This window comes from Mixophyes fleayi, chromosome 4 (assembly GCF_038048845.1).
Source record: "Mixophyes fleayi isolate aMixFle1 chromosome 4, aMixFle1.hap1, whole genome shotgun sequence".
Classification (NCBI taxonomy): Eukaryota; Metazoa; Chordata; class Amphibia; order Anura; family Limnodynastidae; genus Mixophyes; species Mixophyes fleayi.
The window spans coordinates 340,642,444-340,664,018 of record NC_134405.1 but is presented as its reverse complement, the minus strand read 5'-3'; the positions used below and the strand labels follow the sequence as shown (position 1 = coordinate 340,664,018).

The 21,575-nt window shown below is 43.5% G+C and overlaps 1 protein-coding gene across 18 annotated transcripts in view; it reads right to left on the bottom strand.

Annotated features, from left to right (window-relative positions):
- MICAL3 (microtubule associated monooxygenase, calponin and LIM domain containing 3) overlaps nt 1–21,575 on the bottom strand; it is an 84,195-nt gene that overhangs the window by 42,744 nt on the left and 19,876 nt on the right. For all 18 annotated transcript variants that reach the window (XM_075210682.1, XM_075210685.1, XM_075210681.1 and 15 more), the window contains exons 2-15: nt 13,021–13,347; nt 11,784–11,991; nt 9,455–9,571; nt 9,064–9,165; nt 8,821–8,976; nt 7,542–7,642; nt 7,093–7,350; nt 6,577–6,692; nt 4,832–4,958; nt 4,280–4,376; nt 3,892–4,039; nt 2,959–3,152; nt 2,763–2,875; nt 970–1,032 (exon numbers count right to left, since the gene is read on the bottom strand). In XM_075210682.1, the coding sequence (XP_075066783.1) occupies nt 970–1,032; nt 2,763–2,875; nt 2,959–3,152; nt 3,892–4,039; nt 4,280–4,376; nt 4,832–4,958; nt 6,577–6,692; nt 7,093–7,350; nt 7,542–7,642; nt 8,821–8,976; nt 9,064–9,165; nt 9,455–9,571; nt 11,784–11,991; nt 13,021–13,284 (2,064 nt within the window). In that variant the 5' untranslated portion in view covers nt 13,285–13,347. The remainder of the gene's footprint in view (nt 1–969; nt 1,033–2,762; nt 2,876–2,958; nt 3,153–3,891; nt 4,040–4,279; nt 4,377–4,831; nt 4,959–6,576; nt 6,693–7,092; nt 7,351–7,541; nt 7,643–8,820; nt 8,977–9,063; nt 9,166–9,454; nt 9,572–11,783; nt 11,992–13,020; nt 13,348–21,575) is intronic.

Sequence of the window (21,575 nt, the reverse complement as noted above, 5' to 3'; positions counted from 1 at the left end):
CTCTCTCCATTATTCATAAAGTAAATGCTTATTTTTAGATTAATACAACAAGTTGATGTACCCCTACACATAACACAGATGGGTTAACCAAAGTCCAAGTAACAGTGTGTAAAGCAAAAGTAATTTTCTCTGTTCCTCCCCTCAAATTCTCATTTACATACAGTGTAAGGAGCAATCTGTCTTTTATACTATTAGAATGTCTGGAACCAACTGCTCCCCCTAATTTACATACGATATCCTCCCCCTCATTTACATGCAGTGTCAAGGGCCATCTTTCTTTTATACTACTAGAATGTCAGCTGGCTCCTCCTCCTCATTTACATACAATCTCCTCCCTCCAATTTACGTATTGTGTCAGGGACCATTTTTCTTTGCATACTATTAGAATGTCTGCTGACCCTGGCCCATCCCCTTCATTTACATACAGAGTTCATACTATGGACCCCAAACAATGATTTGCAACACCCCCATAAAAACAATAGTGAGGGGATAGTAGTAACATACAGTATCCACAATGGTAGTAGATTTAGCAGCCTGCGGACGACTTTTTAACAAACTAAATCCAAGAAAATTAAAAGCGAACAAATAAGATCAACAAATTTCAAAACAAATGTACAGCTTTATTTCCAATGATCAAACATAGAAATCTTCCACATTAAACACCAACATAATAAACATAAAATAACTTCTGTTTAAGAGGTGGAATTTAAGCACATAAACAAATAAATAATTCCTTATTAAGTGCTAGCGATCAGTGCTTCTAACATCACAAAATACACCAGAGTAATACTGTACAGCGGATTGGTTTACATACGAGGGGGGGGAAGAAGCCACAACTCAGTTTCTTGGCCGAGCTGGAAATGTTGATCAGACAATCGATGAAAGAAACATTCCACCCACAATATGCTGCTGTTTTGTGTACAGATTATAAGGATTATTGAATTATACGAACGAGCCTCCGGCACTTACATCCTCCGACTGGCTGGTTCTCCGTCTCTTGCCCGAGCTGTCCACCTCTTTCTCCTTCTTGTCCTTTATAGAGAAGACAAAGGTTATACTGGAGGAGACAAACCATAAACGCAGATACAATTACCATCTTTATAGGACTAAAAATATCTGTTCTGGAACATTTATCAGTGACTTAGTTATCTCCTATCCTCGGATATCCCCATCAGGCTCCTTGCGCTTGCAAGTTACTCTCTGACCTCCTTCTCTGCCTCTCCCCCAGTGGACAGATCCCTCTACTCATTGTGGTGGCCACGCCCTGGATTCTCCAGACTTCATTCAGGTTCAAATTTGTCCTATCCCCCCCCCCCTCTCAGACAGTAACCTCCACCACATGAATTGCTCTACACTCTACCAAACCTCCTCAGACCTGCAGGAATCACAATTCTGTTCAGTTTCAACAAAGTTCCAACATCTTCTTTACCCTCGTTTCCTGGACATCCCACATCTCCATCACATCCTAGAATCAAACCAAGGGGCTCCACCTACTCTCTCTTCCAAGTGTTGGCGAAGATCTCAGCTACGACGCTCACAGAAAACACTGCCTTCTGAAACTCTCCCACAAGGTGAAACCCAATCAGAAGCCTTACGTCTAAAGACAAACAAATATACTTTCAATCTCAAACCTGTCTATTCTGGCTTCTACCCCAAATATTTGTAGGATACATTTAAATATCTGCTCGTTCCTCCCACACCAACCCCCTCTGACCTCCATCACCGCCCAAGATCCTGCTTCCTAAGGACAAGATTCAATATGAAATATCTTTCTCTCAGAGTAGCAACCAGCCCAGTTTCCTGAACTGAAACCTTCTATTCATGTGATCCCATAACAGAAGATAAAGCCTCTCCCCTCTTCTCATCCATCCCATTCAAAATTAGTCATTCCCCATCTCAGGTTTCACTAACATTTATAAAAATCCCCCTCTCCGTTGAGTTTCTCCAAACTTTTTTAAGCATATGGTTACACCTATTCTAAAAATCATAAGGTATACCAAAAGCATATGTTGAGGTCCACTCTGACCTCACACAACCTATTGGAACCTTATCCATTAGGTTTTCACCCCCCACACTCTGCAGAGACTGCACGGATTAAGGTTGTCAATGATTTAATTCCACTGCTAAATCTAAAAGGCCATTACTCTTCTAATTCTCTGGATCTCTCTGCTGCATTTGACACTGTCTCTCTTCATACAAATGCTACAATCCCTAGGTCTTTGGGAGATTGTCCTATCCTGGTTCTTGTCCTTCCTATCAAATCTCTCCATCAGCGTTTGTTTCTCTGGATCCACCTCCTCTACCAGTTGAAATCCTCCAAATCACCCTCCAGAAGCCACTTCTTTAGGCAAGCTTATTAAATTCCTGGACCACCTTATTAACCACCCCTGAGCTACACTACACAATTAACCCCCCCCCCCTTGTATTCTATTTTGCACGATAACTTTTCCTCTATACTGTTCCCACAGAACTTATATTAATGTTCAAACAACCTCCTGACCCAAAAATAAAACATTACTGTGCGATTACCCTCATGTATCAGACTTATTGTCCTATATAATATAAGCTTGCGAGCAGAACCCTCGTATTAAATAATTCAGATACATCTTTTATTTCCGAGGTCACTTCTTATGGACCAGTATTTATTCTCCAATAAACCCTAGCCACCCAACGCTGTGTTTAAATCTAATGTAATAAGAAACATTGATGACTTATTATCCAATGAAAATTCATCCTGCATGCACAGACCCTCCGAGACCTACCTTAGGGGTCCGTTTCCGAGAGATGGTCTGTCCCAATTTACTCAGGAAGGAGATGGGAGACTTCGTGCTGGCCAGAAGAGCAGCTTTCTCGTCAATGTTCTGATCAGCGTTCTCTGCGAGTATCAGACAGGGAGCGACATTAGATATAATAACTATACATATATACACACAGACAACAGCTCAAAAGACCGCATACCAGAATTGGTGGTTTCCTTGAACATCTCAAAGAACTGGCTGAGATATACGACCATTGACAACTTGTCGGGTTCCCCAACCGACGCCATCTCCTTTCCTGTCATTATGGGGGAGATGCCAAGCTCGCGCTCCGCAATATCAAATGCCAATTGGTTGTTCTTCTCTACATTGCACTCATCTAAAGCGTCAAAGTCACTGCGCAAAGGAGAAGAATCCGTTACCTCACAGAGTAATGTGTGTAATAAATATTATTTTAATTATATAAAGGTTTCACTGAACATCACAAATAAGAACATGCGCAGAGCGGAAAATGATTGCATCCCATGATCTCTGCATCATCGCCACAAGAGAGACCAAGATAAAGAAATACGGACTTCACATAGAAAGCCAGAACACCTGGAAGTCATGTCAGGTGTGTAACACGTAGACACATGACTCTCACAACGTGTCGGGTGTGTAACACCAATTATAAAAAGGCCGCCTCCCCTAGTACAATGCTGGCTGAACAAAGACTGGCGTTGTAGTAGAGGTGGGAACCGGTTTCAGGAAATTGCGTTCTCTGTACTCTGCAGCCTAGAGGGCAGAGGTGACAGAGCAGGCAGGAGGGGAGGGCGACACGGACCGATCACATTAATTGTTCCACTCGGTAACACCTTTGCTGTAAGGATGCCAACTAGGATTAAAGAATGAGCTGAATTGTGGCTACAGAGCAACATGACATGAAAGAAAATATCAGGTTCACAATCATCCCATTTCTATTACAGCAACTCAAAGACCATATTCACAGCGACATCACCAGCACACGCGTGTATCACTCCCCCCCGGACCACCGATTGAAAGGCTGCATTCTCGGGAAAGTTAACTAAGCAGTATGGTGTTAACTAAGCAGTATGGTTACCTCCATGGGCACTACAATAATGATCTAGTGTCTTACATGAGCTCCGGACGGTATCGGTGGATAATGGCACAAAGGGCAAGGCCACTCTTCCAGGACATTGTAAGATCAGTGACGTTGACACCCGCGTAGCCCTCCGTCTGCTTCTGACACCAACCAAGCAACTTGCTGGAGCGAGCCACAGACTCTTCAGAAAAGGGAGAAAGACAGGATTTATACGAGCGGACTGAATTATCGTACTTAACACTTCAACAATAAATTTACATTATGTACAAAGATATAGTTTCTACACTGAAGGGGATGCAGGACTTGTTTACACCAGTTGAAGTAGCCGATTGTCAGTATTTTCTGCACAGTTGCATTACAAATTAAAGTTAGGTTATATTTCCAACAGACGAGACAGGAAAGAACATTAGGAATAACTCACCGTTTCTGCCCAGTTTGGGCGTTCTTTGGAGGTTGACAAGATTCCCGATCTCCAAGTTGAGATCCTTCATTTCACCGGTGTTGTACAAGTGTCGGACCTGAGAGGAGGGCCGTATGGAAACAATATTGTCATACCGTCACATAGCACAGAGTAATACGCCAATAAACGGTGGACATTAGAGTGAAAAATACACTTTAAAATTAAGTTTCATCTTCGTCCATTTTGGGTAAAATACAGGGACTCTTAAATATGCCATACCCCATCTAATCAGGAAACAAGTCTGCGGCATCACAGTAAGTGGCAGAATCATACTTCACAATATTTTAAAAAGGCAAAAACAAGGGAACGTACAAGTCCCTCCCGTGTCACACCTGAACCAGTTACACCTAGACCAAGCCCAAATTATCTTGAGACCCCCGAAATCAGGACAGTTGGGAATATGGAATATACAATCTCCTTTACCAGGAAATTCCTTCTTAAGAAGGAAACTCCTCATACATTGAATTCTCCTTATTTAATAGTTACCCTGGGACAGAACACATCATTCCTCACCTGGCTGGGTCGCAAGAACTGCAGCTTGACATTGGGGTAGCGGGTAGTTGGGTCAACGCTATAGTGGCTGAAATTTTTGCTGACGTTTTCTGGCGTTGTCTGAGGGAGCAGCCGGTATATACTCTCCCTGAAATCAGGATTAGCACAGTGTGATCATCAGTAGCAGGGTAACAAAGCAACACAAGTATTCTGGCTTTTTTCTTATTTAAAAAGCTAAATGTAAAAACCTCAATAAAGGCCCAGCCCCGTGTGAGACGGCTAAGGCTTAAAGGTACAAACGTAGATCAGAAATAGGTTTAAAGCAAATTGTGATCAGAAAGGACTTCTGATCCTTATGTAACAGGGACTATGAAGCATAACTATGGTCTGAACAAGACCTTCTCTGCATGTGCTAAACATCCCCCTCATCCATCTCTCTGCAGGGACCACCGCAGACCACCCATGTCTGCCAGCTGTGTGAAAATAACCTCTAGTTTCTCACATAAGTGTCTTTAAGGACAGGAGATATTGATTACCATTATTTTTACAATTACTTCCCTGGGATTAGCGGGCGAGCAGCAGGGTAACTTACATTAAAGCAGATACAGGGCAAATAAATAAAACAAATGGGACATATTAAACGGTGTGTTCTATTGATTTCCGATACAAAAGTTCCTATCGGAAACCCACATTTACAGCTCTACAAATAGAACGTACCCAGCATTCACCACCGATATACAAAGAGTCAGCGAAACTAATCTTTCATCAGAAGGAAAATAAAATCTTTCAGAATCGGGAGACCCATCGCACAGTAATAAGCGCAGAGTGGAAACCAACAGGTAACTCTCTGAATTAGGAGGAATAATGGACACCAGGTTGCCATGGAGAATAAAAATATTGCAGCCTGGGGATGGGAGCGGATTACTTTGTGCCCCATGTTCCCAATAACACTGGTTCCCATTATCTACACCTCCCAGGCACAGAGTTATTAATCCAGGCCAGAGAACCACTCAGAAAGCCAACTCCAGTCAGGACGTAACCAGAATCCGGCGAATAGAGCCGCAACAGCAGCGAGTCTTATAACGTGGTGTTCGGGAGTGGTGATTGCTGGCTACCTATGCCCCAGGACCCCGACAATTACATGCAGAGAAGGCCTAGAGGGGGCATGTTGTGTGCAGGTGAGAACACAGACTATACAGTGAGCAGGCAGAGGCTGGTATAATGTGATCGTGGGTCAGACCAATACAATGAGCGTTATTATGTAGAATGTTATAGATGATGTACTGCATAGAATACTGGTCAGCTTGCAGTATTAATAATATTAAGGAGAACTGTAGGTTGTTCATTACTCAGTAGCCATCACCACTTCGCCTGACCGCCAAAAAATAAAAACCACAACTCAAACACCACCAGGAATAGAAACTTCAGGACTGGAGTCTGCTACAACAGGGGACAACAAACGTGAGACATATTCTACTTTACGACCATCCTCATTCTTCCCTCTTGTGCGGACTCCACAGGGAGAATGGCACGAGGATGATGAACGTGACGGCCGGAGAAGGGGAATTATCCTATAAATCCCAAGTGGGCAACCTATACCTTTGAATGTCCCAGTATTTCCTCACAGCTCACGCTGTATGACTTACCACATAAATCACATATAGGCAACCTACAGAACTCCAGCGGCTGTGGGACTACATGTCCCAGCATGCTCTGACAGCCAAGGAAATACCCCAGTCAGTAGGGACACATTTGGTGACACTCACCTCTCGGCCAGCACCTCCAATGGACTGGCGCCTTGTGCCCAGCTGCGCACCATCCATGCAGAGTCCATGGCAGCCAGAAAACCTCTCGCAATGCCCGTTCCCATCGGCCAGAAAGGCTGCGAGAGGAATATTAATATCATCAACGAGTGGTGGTAAAAATGGGATTTAATAGAGGAGGAAACACTGGAGGGCAGAGCATCGTTATACCAGCGGCTCTAAATTTTTCAAGGACCCAGATTACTCAGGGAAATTACAAAGATTCACTTAAGTAATTTGGGAAATTCCTTTTTACTTCATAACAGTCTAATATATACATTACTACATTAAAATATCCTTGTTACAAATGAGTTTATTCAGATTGAAGAACCAGGAAAACCTGATTGCTACGATTATAAATTGCATCAATGTGATTATATTGTCAAAGACAACTGCAGAACGTTACATTTACCTTGTACTGAACAAAATAAAAGGTTCGTCAGTTGGGAGGTAAAGGCTCTAAAAGTGCCACACGCTAACCTCTAGAAGACTGTCGCCGACCAGCGCCACCAGCAGCCGGTGGCCGTTTCTCTCCCGCACGAGGGCAGCGTTCTCTGAGGCGTACATACAGGTGAAGTCAAACATGGCCACATCAGGCTGCCCGTAATGATTGATGGCGAAATCCAGGCTGGGCAGCTGTTGATTGGTGGAGAACTTGGCGGCCTCCGTGGCGTAGTTCAACAGAGCCTCTTGGTCGACGTTGGCACGCGAGAGCAGCATCTCTGTATCTGCGTAATCCTGCAAGACAGACGTTCCTGGTTACTATCTTGGCTGTATACAACCAGATAACGGACTTCCTAACAATGTCAGGGAAACATGGACTGTATACTCCTAAAACGTTACTGGACAGTGACAAAACTTTGGTTGTGCTCAGTTACATCAGATGGTGCAGTCAGGAAGAGTCTGACAACCGGTCAGCGTGCGCTTACCTGCAAGATGACGCCTTTCTCCAGTAAACTCTGCTTCTTTGCAGTCATTACGAAATAGTGAGTGTCATCTTTATAATAGACTATGTTCTCCAAATCAATACCTGGGCAAAAAAAACACAAAGGGGAGTGAGATATGTATACAGAAAGTGAACCCAGATCAGGTCTATAGCTCAAATCAATGGATGATCACCAGACCGAGAAGGAAGTTTTGGAAATACACATGAAACAGTCTAAAACATGTTCGGGGAACCACAAGTTCCAGCATGCCCTATTACCAGACTGGTAGCTCCACAAACACTGACGGTCTAAAAGCTGCCTGCTATTCATGTAGGGGGCAATAATAGTTATCTTTTATTTTATCAGCACAACATATTCTGCAGTGCTGTACAAACAGTGGCAATCATATTATGCAATTTATCTAGAGGAACACTCATTTCAAGTGTGCACGACTAAACCACGGATATTGGATCAATCAATGCAGTAATATTAGAGTCCCCTTCAGTACTAGAAGTAAGACACGCAACACAAAATGTATATTTCTTTTGCTACAGGGGCAAACACAGGATTTGTAGAGGGGGGTTTCTACACCACCAGTGGGCGTGACCAGCATGCATGGGGGCATAGCTATAATATTAGATAGTGCTTGGCTGCTCTCCAACTCTTCCTATCCCCATAATATACATGGGCAATGCTGTGTGCACTACTGTTAGGTGCACGCAGCTCTCTCTTTTCAAGCAGAGCTGTGTGAAGCGGGGGCAGTGTCCAGCCACCTCAATTATAAAGTGCCCCAGGCTTGGAAGGGGGTTTCCAAGCACTAGTAAACCCCCCTCGGTTTGACTATGGGCTACAAAACCAGATGTTTGACCTGCCACACCCACAATGACATCACTGACTCACTTGGCCAAAAGGAAATGGCTCCAAGCCATTGGAGGAAAATATGAATAAGACAGGAGGAAAAGTGGGTGGAGATAAGGGGACAAGAGACAACAGCATTGTACTAAATACTAGGCTCTGCAAGCCAAACGTGAGGTGCCCATACACGCGGCAATTGTGACAGCCAATTAGTGACCCACATAGAATCTAGAAAAAAAATCAGCAAAATTAATAAAAACGCAATATTCAGGTCCCAAAATCTAAAATATATGTATGTTTCCAAAATGATGGTGTAAAAAGTTCTTAAATAAAGACTCTACACAGTAAGCCAAGAGAATCTGCCCCCATAGTGATCTCTCCCAGCACGTTCAGGGATCCCCAGAAAGTACAGTCCTTGGACTCTGACCTGTTGCCTCTCGCAGGTCCTGGAAGAACTTCTGGTTGAAGATAAAGGCCACGCCGCTAATCTCTTCCACCTTTGCCTCCGCCGTTGTGTTCCGGTTGATGAAGTTAGCCGTGATGGCAATAGCCAGCTTGCCGCGAAACTCTTTCCGTCGGAAGCCTGAAACCGCAAATAAGAAAAATCTTGAAACCCATCCACTCGTCGGCAGTTGCCACCAAACTTAAACCTCTTGGGTTATCCACTCACCCGCCAACGTATTCCTACGGCCGTCAGCACCGATAATGACATCGAACTCATATTCGGACACGGGATGACCTTTGGGATGGACCTTTGCTCGCCAGCCAACACCTAGAACATGAAACTTCAAACTGAATTTTCCCCAAAAAATGTGACATATTCCAAATTTTTCAGCAAATAGACGGGAATTTTTTAGGGGGGGGTAGAAGGTGCAATTTTGAGGGCTGAACCATGTTATGGAAGATGGAGCCTCAAATAAGTAAGATCCAATGTCTCTTTGGTGGAGAATGGGCACCGATGCCACCAAAGATCCTGGCATCAGTAACGGGAACGGTCTACTAACTATTCAAATATACCTATGAGATCTATAGTCTACATGTAAGAAGTTTCTATAACTCACGGTCATTTTCCTGATCTTCCGGAGGCTCAACCAAGCCCTGGAATTCCACATTGACGTGGATCTCAATCCCAAGGATGAGAGAAACCTTCAGAAGGATAAGTTGTAGCTGGCGAATACCTACGATGGAAGAAAGGGAGATGGCGTATGAGGGTGGAAACAAGACGCAAGTTAATGTATAATTACATCTCCTAAACTGGGTTTAAAGGAAACGAGAAACGAAAAGTTGTAACACATGTATCTGTTCTTGTAAACGCGATTGACAACCAATTAATATCTCATTCTATATCGTAATCCCACACTCACATCTATTGGTTTTGTGTCTGCTGTGTGTAGTTTAGGAGCCACAGCAAAAAAATTGCTTTTACCAGTATTTAATGGCAGACAAAAATTTGATAAAAGCTTGCACTGAGGAACAGTGGAAAAAAAAAAAAAAAAAGTCTAAATCAGATTTATTAAGAAAAGAAAATGAAAAAAAAAAAAAAAGGTTGCTTTCTTTTGGGTGGAGTTCGATAGGAAAGTGACAAATCCCCACTCGGAGTTTTACTGCACCCACAGCGTATCGGGTGTCTAGAACGGGGAAATTAAGCATTTTATTTCATCTCAATCTGCACCCAAAACCACTTTATTTTGCAGTGTAGTTCTCCCGTAACTCACAGAGCAGGTCTGGAAAGCATGCAGTAGAGTTAAGCAGTTTTTATTGCCATTTCAAAGCTTAATTTATAATTTGACACCGTGTTTACATTACAAAAAAAAATAAATCAGATTTATATGACTTGACAACACAATTCTGGGAATGTCAAAGCCATGCAGTAACACTGTCTCACCCCAAGGTGGCGCTGCAGCCCAGTGTGGAGATTTGAAGTTTAGGGTTTTACCGTCTTTAGAAGAGCTTACAATCTATATTCCCAACCACACAGACTAGGGTTAATCTTGTCAAGAGCTAATTAACCCACCAGGAAACAGTGGGAGAACATACAAACTACACACAGATGGGTCCTTGTCCAGGAATCAAACCCATTACCCCAGCACTGAAATTATTCTAATAAACAAGGATTTCTTATGGTAGCTTAATTCCTAATTACAATTAAAAGCATGAACAATGCAGTGTGAATGAGCCCTTAATGAGAGCCAGAATGAATATGCAGGACATTGCTGGATATGCTATGCTGGCCATTGATAGGATGACAGCCGTAGGAATCCAGGAACAGGCAGACACAAGATTCTGGAGAGCTTTGCATTGCTCGGTCCTGTAATACTCGCCAGGAAATGTCTTTCTGTATCTGCCATGACGGCCAACCGTCCTCCTTAGTCAGGAATTTAAATCCATGGTCAGACCCCAAGCACTTAATCCTCTAACCCAGGGGCTCACCGAAGGGTTCAATGCTGCTGAGAATTAGAGTAGAGCTGACAGTATATTCTATATTATGCAAGGGGTCACATGGGCCAGAAATACTTAGATGAAAATGAATTCTGCAAGCATAGCCCTCCGCTCATGAACATCACGGTATATAACAGACCGTAGTACAACTCATCTATAGATTATACACTTCATCTATCCAACCTGTTTATGACAACTTAATATTTACATATAAAAAATATAGTTAAGTGTCTAAAATATTCATGATGGGACATAAAAGTCAGAAAAATACTAAACCTGCTGACAAAGCCCAACGTTCTCTAGAGACCCCTGTTGTCTGTCCCATAATCCACCTCTCCCCTCCCCCCCGTGGCCTCCTGTCAACCTTATTTCCATTTGATAATGATGTAACAACTTGTTTGTGGCAGAGGGAGGTGCGGAGCGTCGTCTTAGGAGACAGCGGTGACAAAGTAACTGATCTATCCAAACCCCCGTGCCAGACACAACTAATCAATACTCAATCAACATCATAATTAGCCTGGAATTCGATGAGCCTGGAATTTAATTTTTTATTTCCCTTTATGTACTTAAAATGTTTTGTTTTAACACAACAACATTTTAAATACAAACTGGCTTTTGTGTTTACCAAACAATCTTTAGATAAAACACAGTGTTCCTCAGAGTAATCTGCATTAGTCTGATTAGCTTCTCTATGGTCTGTGCCGTAATTCTATTAAAAACAAACACTGGGTCATTAGACGGATGAACAGGAGGCTGCGGAAGCCGTTACTCTTCAGAGTGATTCACTGTTTCCGAGGAAGCAGATTGGAATACGCTACACAACAATAAATCAGGTGTCACTGTTGGAGGAATGTACAGGAAAGATGGAACTTGCCAGAGGGGGTATAAATTATATTTTGGGGGGTGGGGTTTAGTAGGCATTATAAACGCCATGACATCATGTATACTCACTGATGTGATCGATAGCCCCAGCGCAGAACTTCCCGTGGAATTTCTTGGCCCCGAGGCTCCGCAGGTCGTGAATGGTGAAGGGCCACAAGTGTAAAACGTTATTCCGCGAGAAGGCGTCCCTCTTCTCCACCACCACCACCTTGGCCCCAAGATAGCTGAGCTCTATTGCCGTGCGCAGGCCGCAGGGCCCGGCGCCAATAATGAGACACTGCAGAGAGATAGCAAAGGGAAATATTAAACAAGACAAACACTATACAAATAAGGCTTGTGTTCCCAGGTCAGCAGAACAAGACGTGTATATTGCATATCGCGCTACAGGATGTCTGTGTTGAGTTCTAACGTTCTCATGCAGCCAATGAAGGTTACAATGTGGAGAAACATATTTGGATCACAGAAGACAAGCGCCTGAGCGCCACTCGCTGACAAAACAGTTCCTGCACCCAGTCTTCTGTCAGGATAGGACTTTTACTAGACATGATTTAGTGTTGGATTATCTCTTGGGTTTAGAAGAATTATTACAGAACATATATTTCTAACAAATATTTTAGAGCATTTCCCTGCAAGGTTTTGTTAATCTGCTGCTTTGTCATCCTTGTATACCATATAAAATTTCACATTTAAAATAATGTTCTTCTTAAAAAGAAAATACACAAAAAAAAAATAAGCTAAGTTATACCCAACACCAGTCAAACATAAAGAGCAAGTAAAAGCCATAATATTATAACAGTACATATATTAAAAGGTTGTGTATGACAGAGCTGAGTAATATACATGAGATAAATACTATCTGCTACTCCTCTGCAGCAGGCTGCCATGTTAGGAGGGAGGGGCTTCTACAAATGAGCAGACAGTGACTGACATGACAAATGTGTACTGTGAAATTTATCGGATTGACACAGAAGGGGCGGGGCCAGTGATGTCACAGCAACTCAAAAGACTGCAATCACAGCCTTCTGATCTGTATCGGGACCTATTAAGGCTCTGTAAGATGTGGGAGGGGTTTCAGATATCCACTACTTTTTAAACAGAGCTGACCCAGAATAGGGCCTATGAATTCATTTGGAACCAGTTACATTAGTGTCGCTGGCTTCCAGTGTACCAATTGGACACATTCTTTATAATGCCGGTTCGGCTCTGAAAATTGCCGCCTCCAAAGTGCATTTGCGAAAGGGGCCCCGTTACCTCCATATTTGAGCAGCTGTTAAAGACTGCATCGTGTAAAGGGTGGTACTCTCACCTTGCTGTTGCTGCAGGCTTTTCCCTTCTTATAATCCTTGTGACATCCCCTCTTGTCCAGTTTTGTCCACAGCGCTTTCGCCTTCCAATAGTTGAGTTTGGACTTCAGCTTCTGGTAGAAAGACCGGTAATCCCGCGGCTTTAGCTCCAGGTAGTCGCACAATTCCTGGAAGCTTTTCATCGTCCCTTTACAGGTGGACGCCTGGACAAAGCGATCAAACAGGACATGAGCCTGGTTGGTCTTATCATTGCGGCCCTCCTCCATCGCTTAGGCTTGGCCTCCGCTCCTTTCACAGAGAGGCTCCTCTAAAGGGCCGCCATCTTTAACCTGGAAGACAGAATAAATCGTTAGAAAGGGACAAACTAACCAGGAACAACAAGGGGTGCAATTTACAAAAACAAGCTCCGACTGTATTCATGATGACACCATGCACCACACAGAGATGGCTACATCTTATAACTAATGGCAAGTGGGCAACTCCAGTCCTTAGCGTGGAATTCAGTGGCCATGTTTTACTATTTTGTGTCTTAGCCTGAATGCCAGGAGCATGGCCATTTCGGTCCACATGTGGGTGGCACACTACAGCTGTGTCCACCTCTACACCGAGCCACACACAGTAGTGTCAAATCGACCCCATACTACAAAAACTGCAACATTTCCGAAGAAAAATAAATTGTAAATCTTCCTACTTTTTTTGAACTGTTAAAAGGAAGGAAACTGTCAAAACTCCTGCCCAATATGGATTGTAGTTTGTTAGAATTACATCAGCTTAACAATAAATGTTGCCAGGAATGGTTTCCCTGCCCAATGGAGCTTGTGATCGGACTCCAGGTGAGGTGCCGGCTGTAGGCTGAAGTTCAGTAACTTTACTAGCAGTCAATAAAACACATTTACACCAATCAATAAATATGAGACATGACTGAGCTTACGTGCAGAGCAGAGGACAGTACAATCCCTAGGCCCAATTCTCAAATTAAACTCTCCATACCGATGTTATTATAATGATACAGAACATTATAAAGGCAGCACCAGTACACTATTCTGAAATGGGCAGTAAACCACGTTAATATGAGTTACACCGAATGACAACAGGGTTCATACCTGGGATCCCCCCCGGTGCGCCATTTATCGCCAGAACCAGCAATTCCCTGTGACGTCATTTGCAATTTGCAGTGACAGCTGTTGCATCTGATCAGCAATATCCGTAGTCTGTTCGGGCTAACAATAACTCTGGTCAGCGTTAATGTGCTACACAGCCGGCGATTCTGCGTTTACTCCCAATCAACCACAGCTTTTACTATAGTCACAGAGAGTAAAGACATTTTCAGGGACATGACGTAAGCCTGCACTGCTACAGAGACCCAGAACCATTTTTCTAAATCACTCTGTGCCAAATGTCATGTTTTAGCTGCATCGAGGGGTCACAGAGTGCTCCCATTACCTGCCATAAACCAGGGAAGTCTTCTGCTTTTCCCGTCAAAAGCATTAATGCCACCGGGGCCATCAATTACATCTCCAAATCATTAACCCCCCCCCCCCCCACACACACAACCACTGGCATTAAATGAGCACAGCCCACAGAGGCATTGTTTAATCCCAACCCATGTGCGACTCCTGATCCAACAACAGCCTGCCGAAACTGGAGACACACCAACTTACTTTGGCGCACAATCAGACGCTCGGAAAACGGAATTAAACAGGACTTGTTCCTAATAAAACATTTAGGAGGTCAGGCATGAAGGATTCTGTCCTCACTGCTCAGCTGTGGCCAGAGGGAGAGAAAGTGTAAGAAATCTACGTGGCGAGCAACTACGCCAATCGTTTCCCATTAGCACAATACAAGGTGCCCAATATACACTGCAAACTCTTTAGTACTGTAAATTATCCACTCACAACGAAGAGTAATCCACAATTAGGAAAATAGAACAAAGCTTAAGAATTTAAATTAATGCAGTTTATATTAACAAAGATAATTATATCTTAAAAAAATCAAATAATTTTTCAGAATATTTTATAGCAGATTATATAGACCCATGATTGAGATGCTATATTCTAATTAAGGAAAAAATGCATCTTTCGCCAACACACTGTGGGGGCTGCCATTTTGTGGCCTGCGCAAATATGAACGGAAAGGCCTGTGACATCACTGAGGCGGCCATTTTGGGTGTTCCAACATTATCCATGAGAAGGGAACCTATCGGCCCATTGGGGACATTATGCCTCTACAATGTCACTAATAACCAGGGAATTCATGGGCTAAATAACTCAGGAATGTTGGGTCAGCACACAAAACAGCCACCCCCAGTCCGTAAACAGCAATACACAGAACAAGGAAACATAAAATAAGCCTCAATTATAAAAAGACATATTCCAATACAGTATAAAAACACAGCATTCTGAAAAGCTAGTTATATATATATATATATATATATATATATGCCAATCAACAGAGGAAAGAATGCGACATTCCAGGAATGACTCTGGGAACCTGGAAACCAGAAGCCTAAGGGAGATTTCCAGCACCCTGGCTGACCCCGCAGGAAGCAACACAACTCTGCCGCCTATTAGCTGAAATCACTGGGATCAAACATTCAGGGAACCTGAGGATGAGGGCGACACTGCGTAAACCAATATAAACATCCCAGACAATTACACAGCTGGTCACCTTGCACTATAGCCGGTTCTTAGTTACAATTACTGCGTCCATTATGAAACAAAAAGAAAAGCCTTTGTTTATGGTCTTGCGTCTTATTCACATGGGTCACTGTGCGCTGACGGCTACGCTATAGGTAGAACACGGACAGAGATTTTTGTCGCTTTAGAATTCAGGTAGATGATGTAGGAACAATCTTTTCAACGGCTCGATCCATGAGAGTGCCTTAATATTTTCACATTGACGTGTCAAATTCACACCTACCTATTTAGATAGCAGCTGAAAACCTATAGTTTTTAATTGAGAGCACTATATTGCCCAGGATATTAGTCTTGGACCCCAGTTTACTTACGGATGTGATACAATCTAAATAAGGAAGCAGAAAAATAATTGTGGTGAAGACACTGTGTGGTGACCGTAAGGCACCTCAAATAATAACGCAGCCGTTATATGTAACACTATAGATTTCTGCGGTTGCAGAGAGGTCCTTCGGGCCGGGGGTCAATAGGACACCAAGAGCTGGAACCCCCAAGACCCGTCCCAGCTGTGCGAGTGACTGGAGCAGGATTACATCTCTGACAGATTAGCTCATACAGAACAGGTGTCTGGCAGCGTGCGGCGTCCAACTAATATCACTTTCCACGCTGCAGATCCCTAGTTCACACACTGGGCTCAGCCTGCAATGCTGGCACAGTGGGGTCCAGAGATATTTTAATGCCCGTCCCGTAGATGATATGTTCTGGCCTTCGTGAATCCATCACTATTCTACATATAAGCTCCACAGACTGAGCTGAATGATCTTTCTCTGTGATTGCACAGCACGTCAGCTGCTAATTAGGTTTATTTACAGAGGACCAGTCACCTAAACACAGTGGAGATATTTTAGTGGGATGCAGCCAGTAAATGCACTAAGAACACTACTGAGGCATGAGGCACAGCTTTCTTAATGCCTCGGTGAGGTCATTAGATCCTAGTGTATCGACAGACTGAATACTGGTACCACCCCACCTCCACCTCCCACTGCCTTCCAAGGTCTACACTCCTTAGAGTTACACAATTTATAAACAATCTTTTATCCAGCCCACCCAAAGCTAGGAACACACACACAGATACAAATCGGTCTGAAAGACCATTTATCAGGTAAATGGTCACTTATTGGTGCATCATCATTTATTTATATAGCGCCAATAATTCCGCAGCGCTGTACAGAGAACTCGCTCACATCAGTCCCTGCCCTATTGGAGCTTAGTGTCTAAATTGATAGACAGACCAGGGTCAATTTTGATAGCAGCCAATTAACCTACTAGTATTTTTTTGGAGTGTGGGTGGAAACCGGAGCACCCGAAGGAAACCCATGCAAACACGGGGAGAACATACAAACTCCACACAGATAAGGCCATGGTCGGGAATTGAATTCATGACCCCAGTGCTGTGAGGCAGAAGTGCTAACCACTAAGCCACCGTGCATGTGTAGTTAACACAAAATAAACCCAAAATACCAGTTAGTCACCCTATCGTTTGGTGCTTGGCGGTTCACTTATTGTTAATTTCTGGACAATCTCAAGGTTTATAATGCCCTGCAGTTAACAGGACCCTCGCAATCGACCGCTCACGTGACAATAATTCCAGTATTTCAGGCTACAATAAGACATCTAACAGAAATCAAACAGTCAAGGCAGAGGCCCACTCCGTCCTGGACATGAAGGGGTGCAGCGCCAGAACGAGTCTTCCTCTCCTGAGTGTAGGACCGGACAGGATGCCTGAGCGCACACTGCCCCCAGACAGAGGAAGCGACAGGGTCTGCGGGTCATCCAGAGGGACAGCATGCGGAGGGGACAAGACGGTTAACCCTATAAACACTGGTGAGAAGGCAGCACTTTAACAAATGACAAATATTAAATGCTCTACTTCACTTCAAAAGGAAACAAAATAATAAAAAAACAAAAAAACTAAACACCAATCCTTTGCGTTTCTAACAACTTTCAATGACAAAAATGATAACACTCCAATCTCTGAGAGTACAGGCTTCCCGTTGTGCCAATACAAACCTTCTCAGGTACCACAGCCGGTAGTCACACGTAGAGAGTTCCTGGGATTCCAGCAGTAAGATCGAAAGTAGTAACTCACAGCAAAAGGGAACCAATGTTTATGGGAACGTGATAGTGAAAATACACCATTTTGCTTACATACAAGACACACGTTGTACAATCTACAAACCAGGTAAGGCAGTAATATCTTATTCATCAGCAGATATTGCTATGCCTGCAATCTCCATGTGCTCGGCAGAGAGACTGAGTGGGAGGCCGTTTGTTTGACAGTTATAATAAAATAGACTAAAGAAAGTGACTGGTGTTACTGTATCAGTCTTTCTGTGGGGTGCAGGGTGAGACGAGGTAATGTCTCCATTCAGATTACAGACTGGCAGCGCTGCTAAACAGTATTGTATCATTCTCGCACGTCTAGAGCTCAAAGCAAGATGGAATATACTAAAATATAAATATATATATATCTCTATTTATATAGCGCCACTAATTCCGCAGCGCTGTACAGAGAACTCACTCACATCAGTCCCTGTCTCATTGGGACTTACAGTCCAAGTTCCCTAATATAGACACACAGAGACTGGGGTCAGTTTGTTAGCAGCCAATTAACCTACCAGTATGTTTTTGGAATGTGGGAGGAAACCGGAGCACCTGGAGGAAACCCACGCAAACACGGGGAGAACATACAAACTCCACACAGATGAGGCCGTGTACATACACACACCCCACACTAATCTGAAAGCATAAGATGGATTTTACTATCAGCATCATATAATCAGCCACATATGTGTATGACCTAATCTGCATAGTTCTACAGTAAGAGGGACATAGCCAATCGCTGGGGTAACGTTGATTTGCATTCCAGAACAAAAATACTGCAAACATGTAGGGAGTACGTGATTTAAACAGCAAATTAAATAGCTACCTCACAACATCTGCAAATCCAACAAATCAGATGTAAAGTATGAACGTGATTTTACACAGAGTGCGTTTACCACTACAATCTTCCTGCATCTGGGTAACAGGAGCCTCACATCACTATTCTGTGCTGCTGGGGACCCTGCTCCTTCCACTATATAACCCGCAGTCTGTGGCTTCCTGCTGCCTCCATTCCCCTCCTCACATCATGTCACTGCCCCTGTCACATGCAGCCCTGTCCTCAGTACCATAATTGTAGATCATTGTCTTCCACAAGATAAGCTCATTTATCTCCTAAATGTGGACATTAAATTTAGAGCAAAGTGCAACATTTAAATTAAAGCAGAAAATCCCAGATACATTTTGTTTTTAAGTGTGCAAATATTAAGGTATTTGCATGTACACATTTCAGCAATTTTGCATTTACACACCATGTACAGCCTTGTGTTGGTCGTACTATGTCAGCAAGTTCTTATGTGAGAAGTTCTCTCATTGATCCCAAAATCCCACAAGATAACAGTGTTCTTGTCCCCTCGCAGGGGAACCACAATCCATCACCATTACTGTGCAACATATCACAGGCAGCTGATAGTCAACACCAGACCTGAGGAGAGATACAAACACTGCACTAACATCCTGAGGTTCTGGAATAATGAATGATAATTATGTAGCATTCTAATCCCTAAAAAATGTTCTGTTTAAAAGACCACCAAACCCAAAAAAATTAGTTTTCATATTTGAACCCTGGAGATAAATACACTGTTCGGTGTCACCCTGACATTGCACTGCAGCTGTTAAACCGTAACATATCTCCCTGTTCCGTTACAGACAGCTGAGGCTCCACCCACATCTTAATGGGATTGGATGCAGGTCAACAAGCTGAGAAGAGTCACATGAGCTACTGCAACATCTCTGGTCCCGCCCCCATGTATAAATCCAGAGTGCATTTCTGAAAAGCAAGACTGTCATGCTGTCACTCAAACACTGCCTGCTCAGGTGAAGAAGCTCCTCCCACAAGCATGGCAGCCTGCTGCAGAGGAGTGGCCGAGCCTATTCATTCACATAAAATGAAATGGTGACTTTAATTGTACACAGGGGTGGGTGCCTAGTAGACAGGTCTACCACAGTGCATACAATGAACAAACTAATGGGGTTGTTTCTGCTCCCTCAGTAGGATAACGGCTCCAATCTATTGTATTCATCATCACACCTCAATGTGCAGAAGAATTCAGAGAATGAGAAAAAGTAAAGAAAACAATGGAACTGTACTACATGGCAAACTCCACCAAGCTGGTTACTAGCAGAGTCATTCAAACTAGGCAAAGTTCTACAACAAGATTATGAGGGTAGATAACAGAGCCACAGCGCTTTTAAACACGTAGGATTTATACAATATTAAATACAAAATAGCTCACAGTTCACTAGGGACCTACCAGTAGGATGTATTACCATAATCAATCTTGGTTTGACAAACAAAATGGCTGCTTCAGTGAGGTCATTGGTTCCTGGTGAACGGATTGGCCCAGCCCGTGCAATCACTGCCTCCTCTGTGTGCGCAGAATTAATATCCAGGGCCGTTAACTCTAAAAAAAATAAATTCCAAATATCTAGACACATTTGTGCCTTTAAATTAAGAATTTAAAATGTGCAGGATAAACACCAGAAAACGTCCAGGAGGCGACCTGGTATGACCCGTGTAAGCACCGCGTCCTCTGTTTCCAAGTGTAAAACTTCGTGGTTAGGCCCAAATCCTGAACTGTCAGTATCCTCACCTCACAGCTTCTCAGTTGTCGTTCTGGCAGCACCTTCACAGCGCTGCGAGCCGTCATATCCTAACATGGAGCTATCCTAACAAGAGACGAGGGGGTGGATGTCCGTCCACACGGCCCAAGTGCGAGGTGATCCCATAAAACGCTCCCTCTTGTGTTTCTCACACCTCAGCCCATCATTGTGGAAACCGATCTCACGGATTATAAAAAGGGAACGGACGCTCATGGACGGGATAGCTGCGATTACCTTACAAATGTGCAGCTTATTTTGTTGCTATTCATGCGCATTTCTGCATACAGTGGGTATTGGCAGATTAACGGCGGAAGCTTTCTGGGTCGGCCATTTTGTACCTGTTCTTGTTTCTTGGCAACGAGCAATTCTTGATTTGGGCCCAACCTCTCACCCCAAATCAGATTTTATCCGCATTATAAGGAATTATTATTAAAAGTTCCAGGATACCGTCCATTCGCCATTAAGGAGGATGTTATTGATCTATAGGAGGGACACGGTAAAATGATAAATCATCCTTCTCCATGAAGGAAATATAACTCTGTAAACAGGTCACCTCTCAGCTAGAACAGAGACCTTTTCACACCCCGGCCGCCCGTCCACAGAGAGCTGCATTATTCACAGATTCTGGGCTCGGTCTCCGCACAAACCCTTCTTTTCACAGAACATCGCTATTTAGGATCATGTTCCACAGAGGCGTTGGAGGGGAGGGAGCGAGCCCTAACAGATCGCAGCCAGTGACAAGCCAGGCAGGATAATCACCACCATTAGGCTGCATATAATGCCCAATTTAATATAGATTGACAAATCATCACCAGCTAACACTCAAAAGGTCACTGACCAGCATTTACATGCTAAACCTCGCGGAGTGCAAGATCAGGCAAATCTCAGGCACCCGTCACCCCAAGGTGACCACAAACATCTGCATCCGTCGCCTCAGACTAAATTAATGCGGAGCTTCTGAGCAGCACAGAGGAAAACAGCACAACTGAGAGAGAACCAGAAACATAGTATTTGATGCCATATTAGTCTGTTTATTTTTTTATTCACCTATGGTAACCTTCAACCCTATTTGAGCCTAAGTGTTTTGTAAGGATATCCTTATGTCTAGCCAAGCATGTTTACCGTATATACTCGAGTATAGCCGACCCGAATATAAGCAG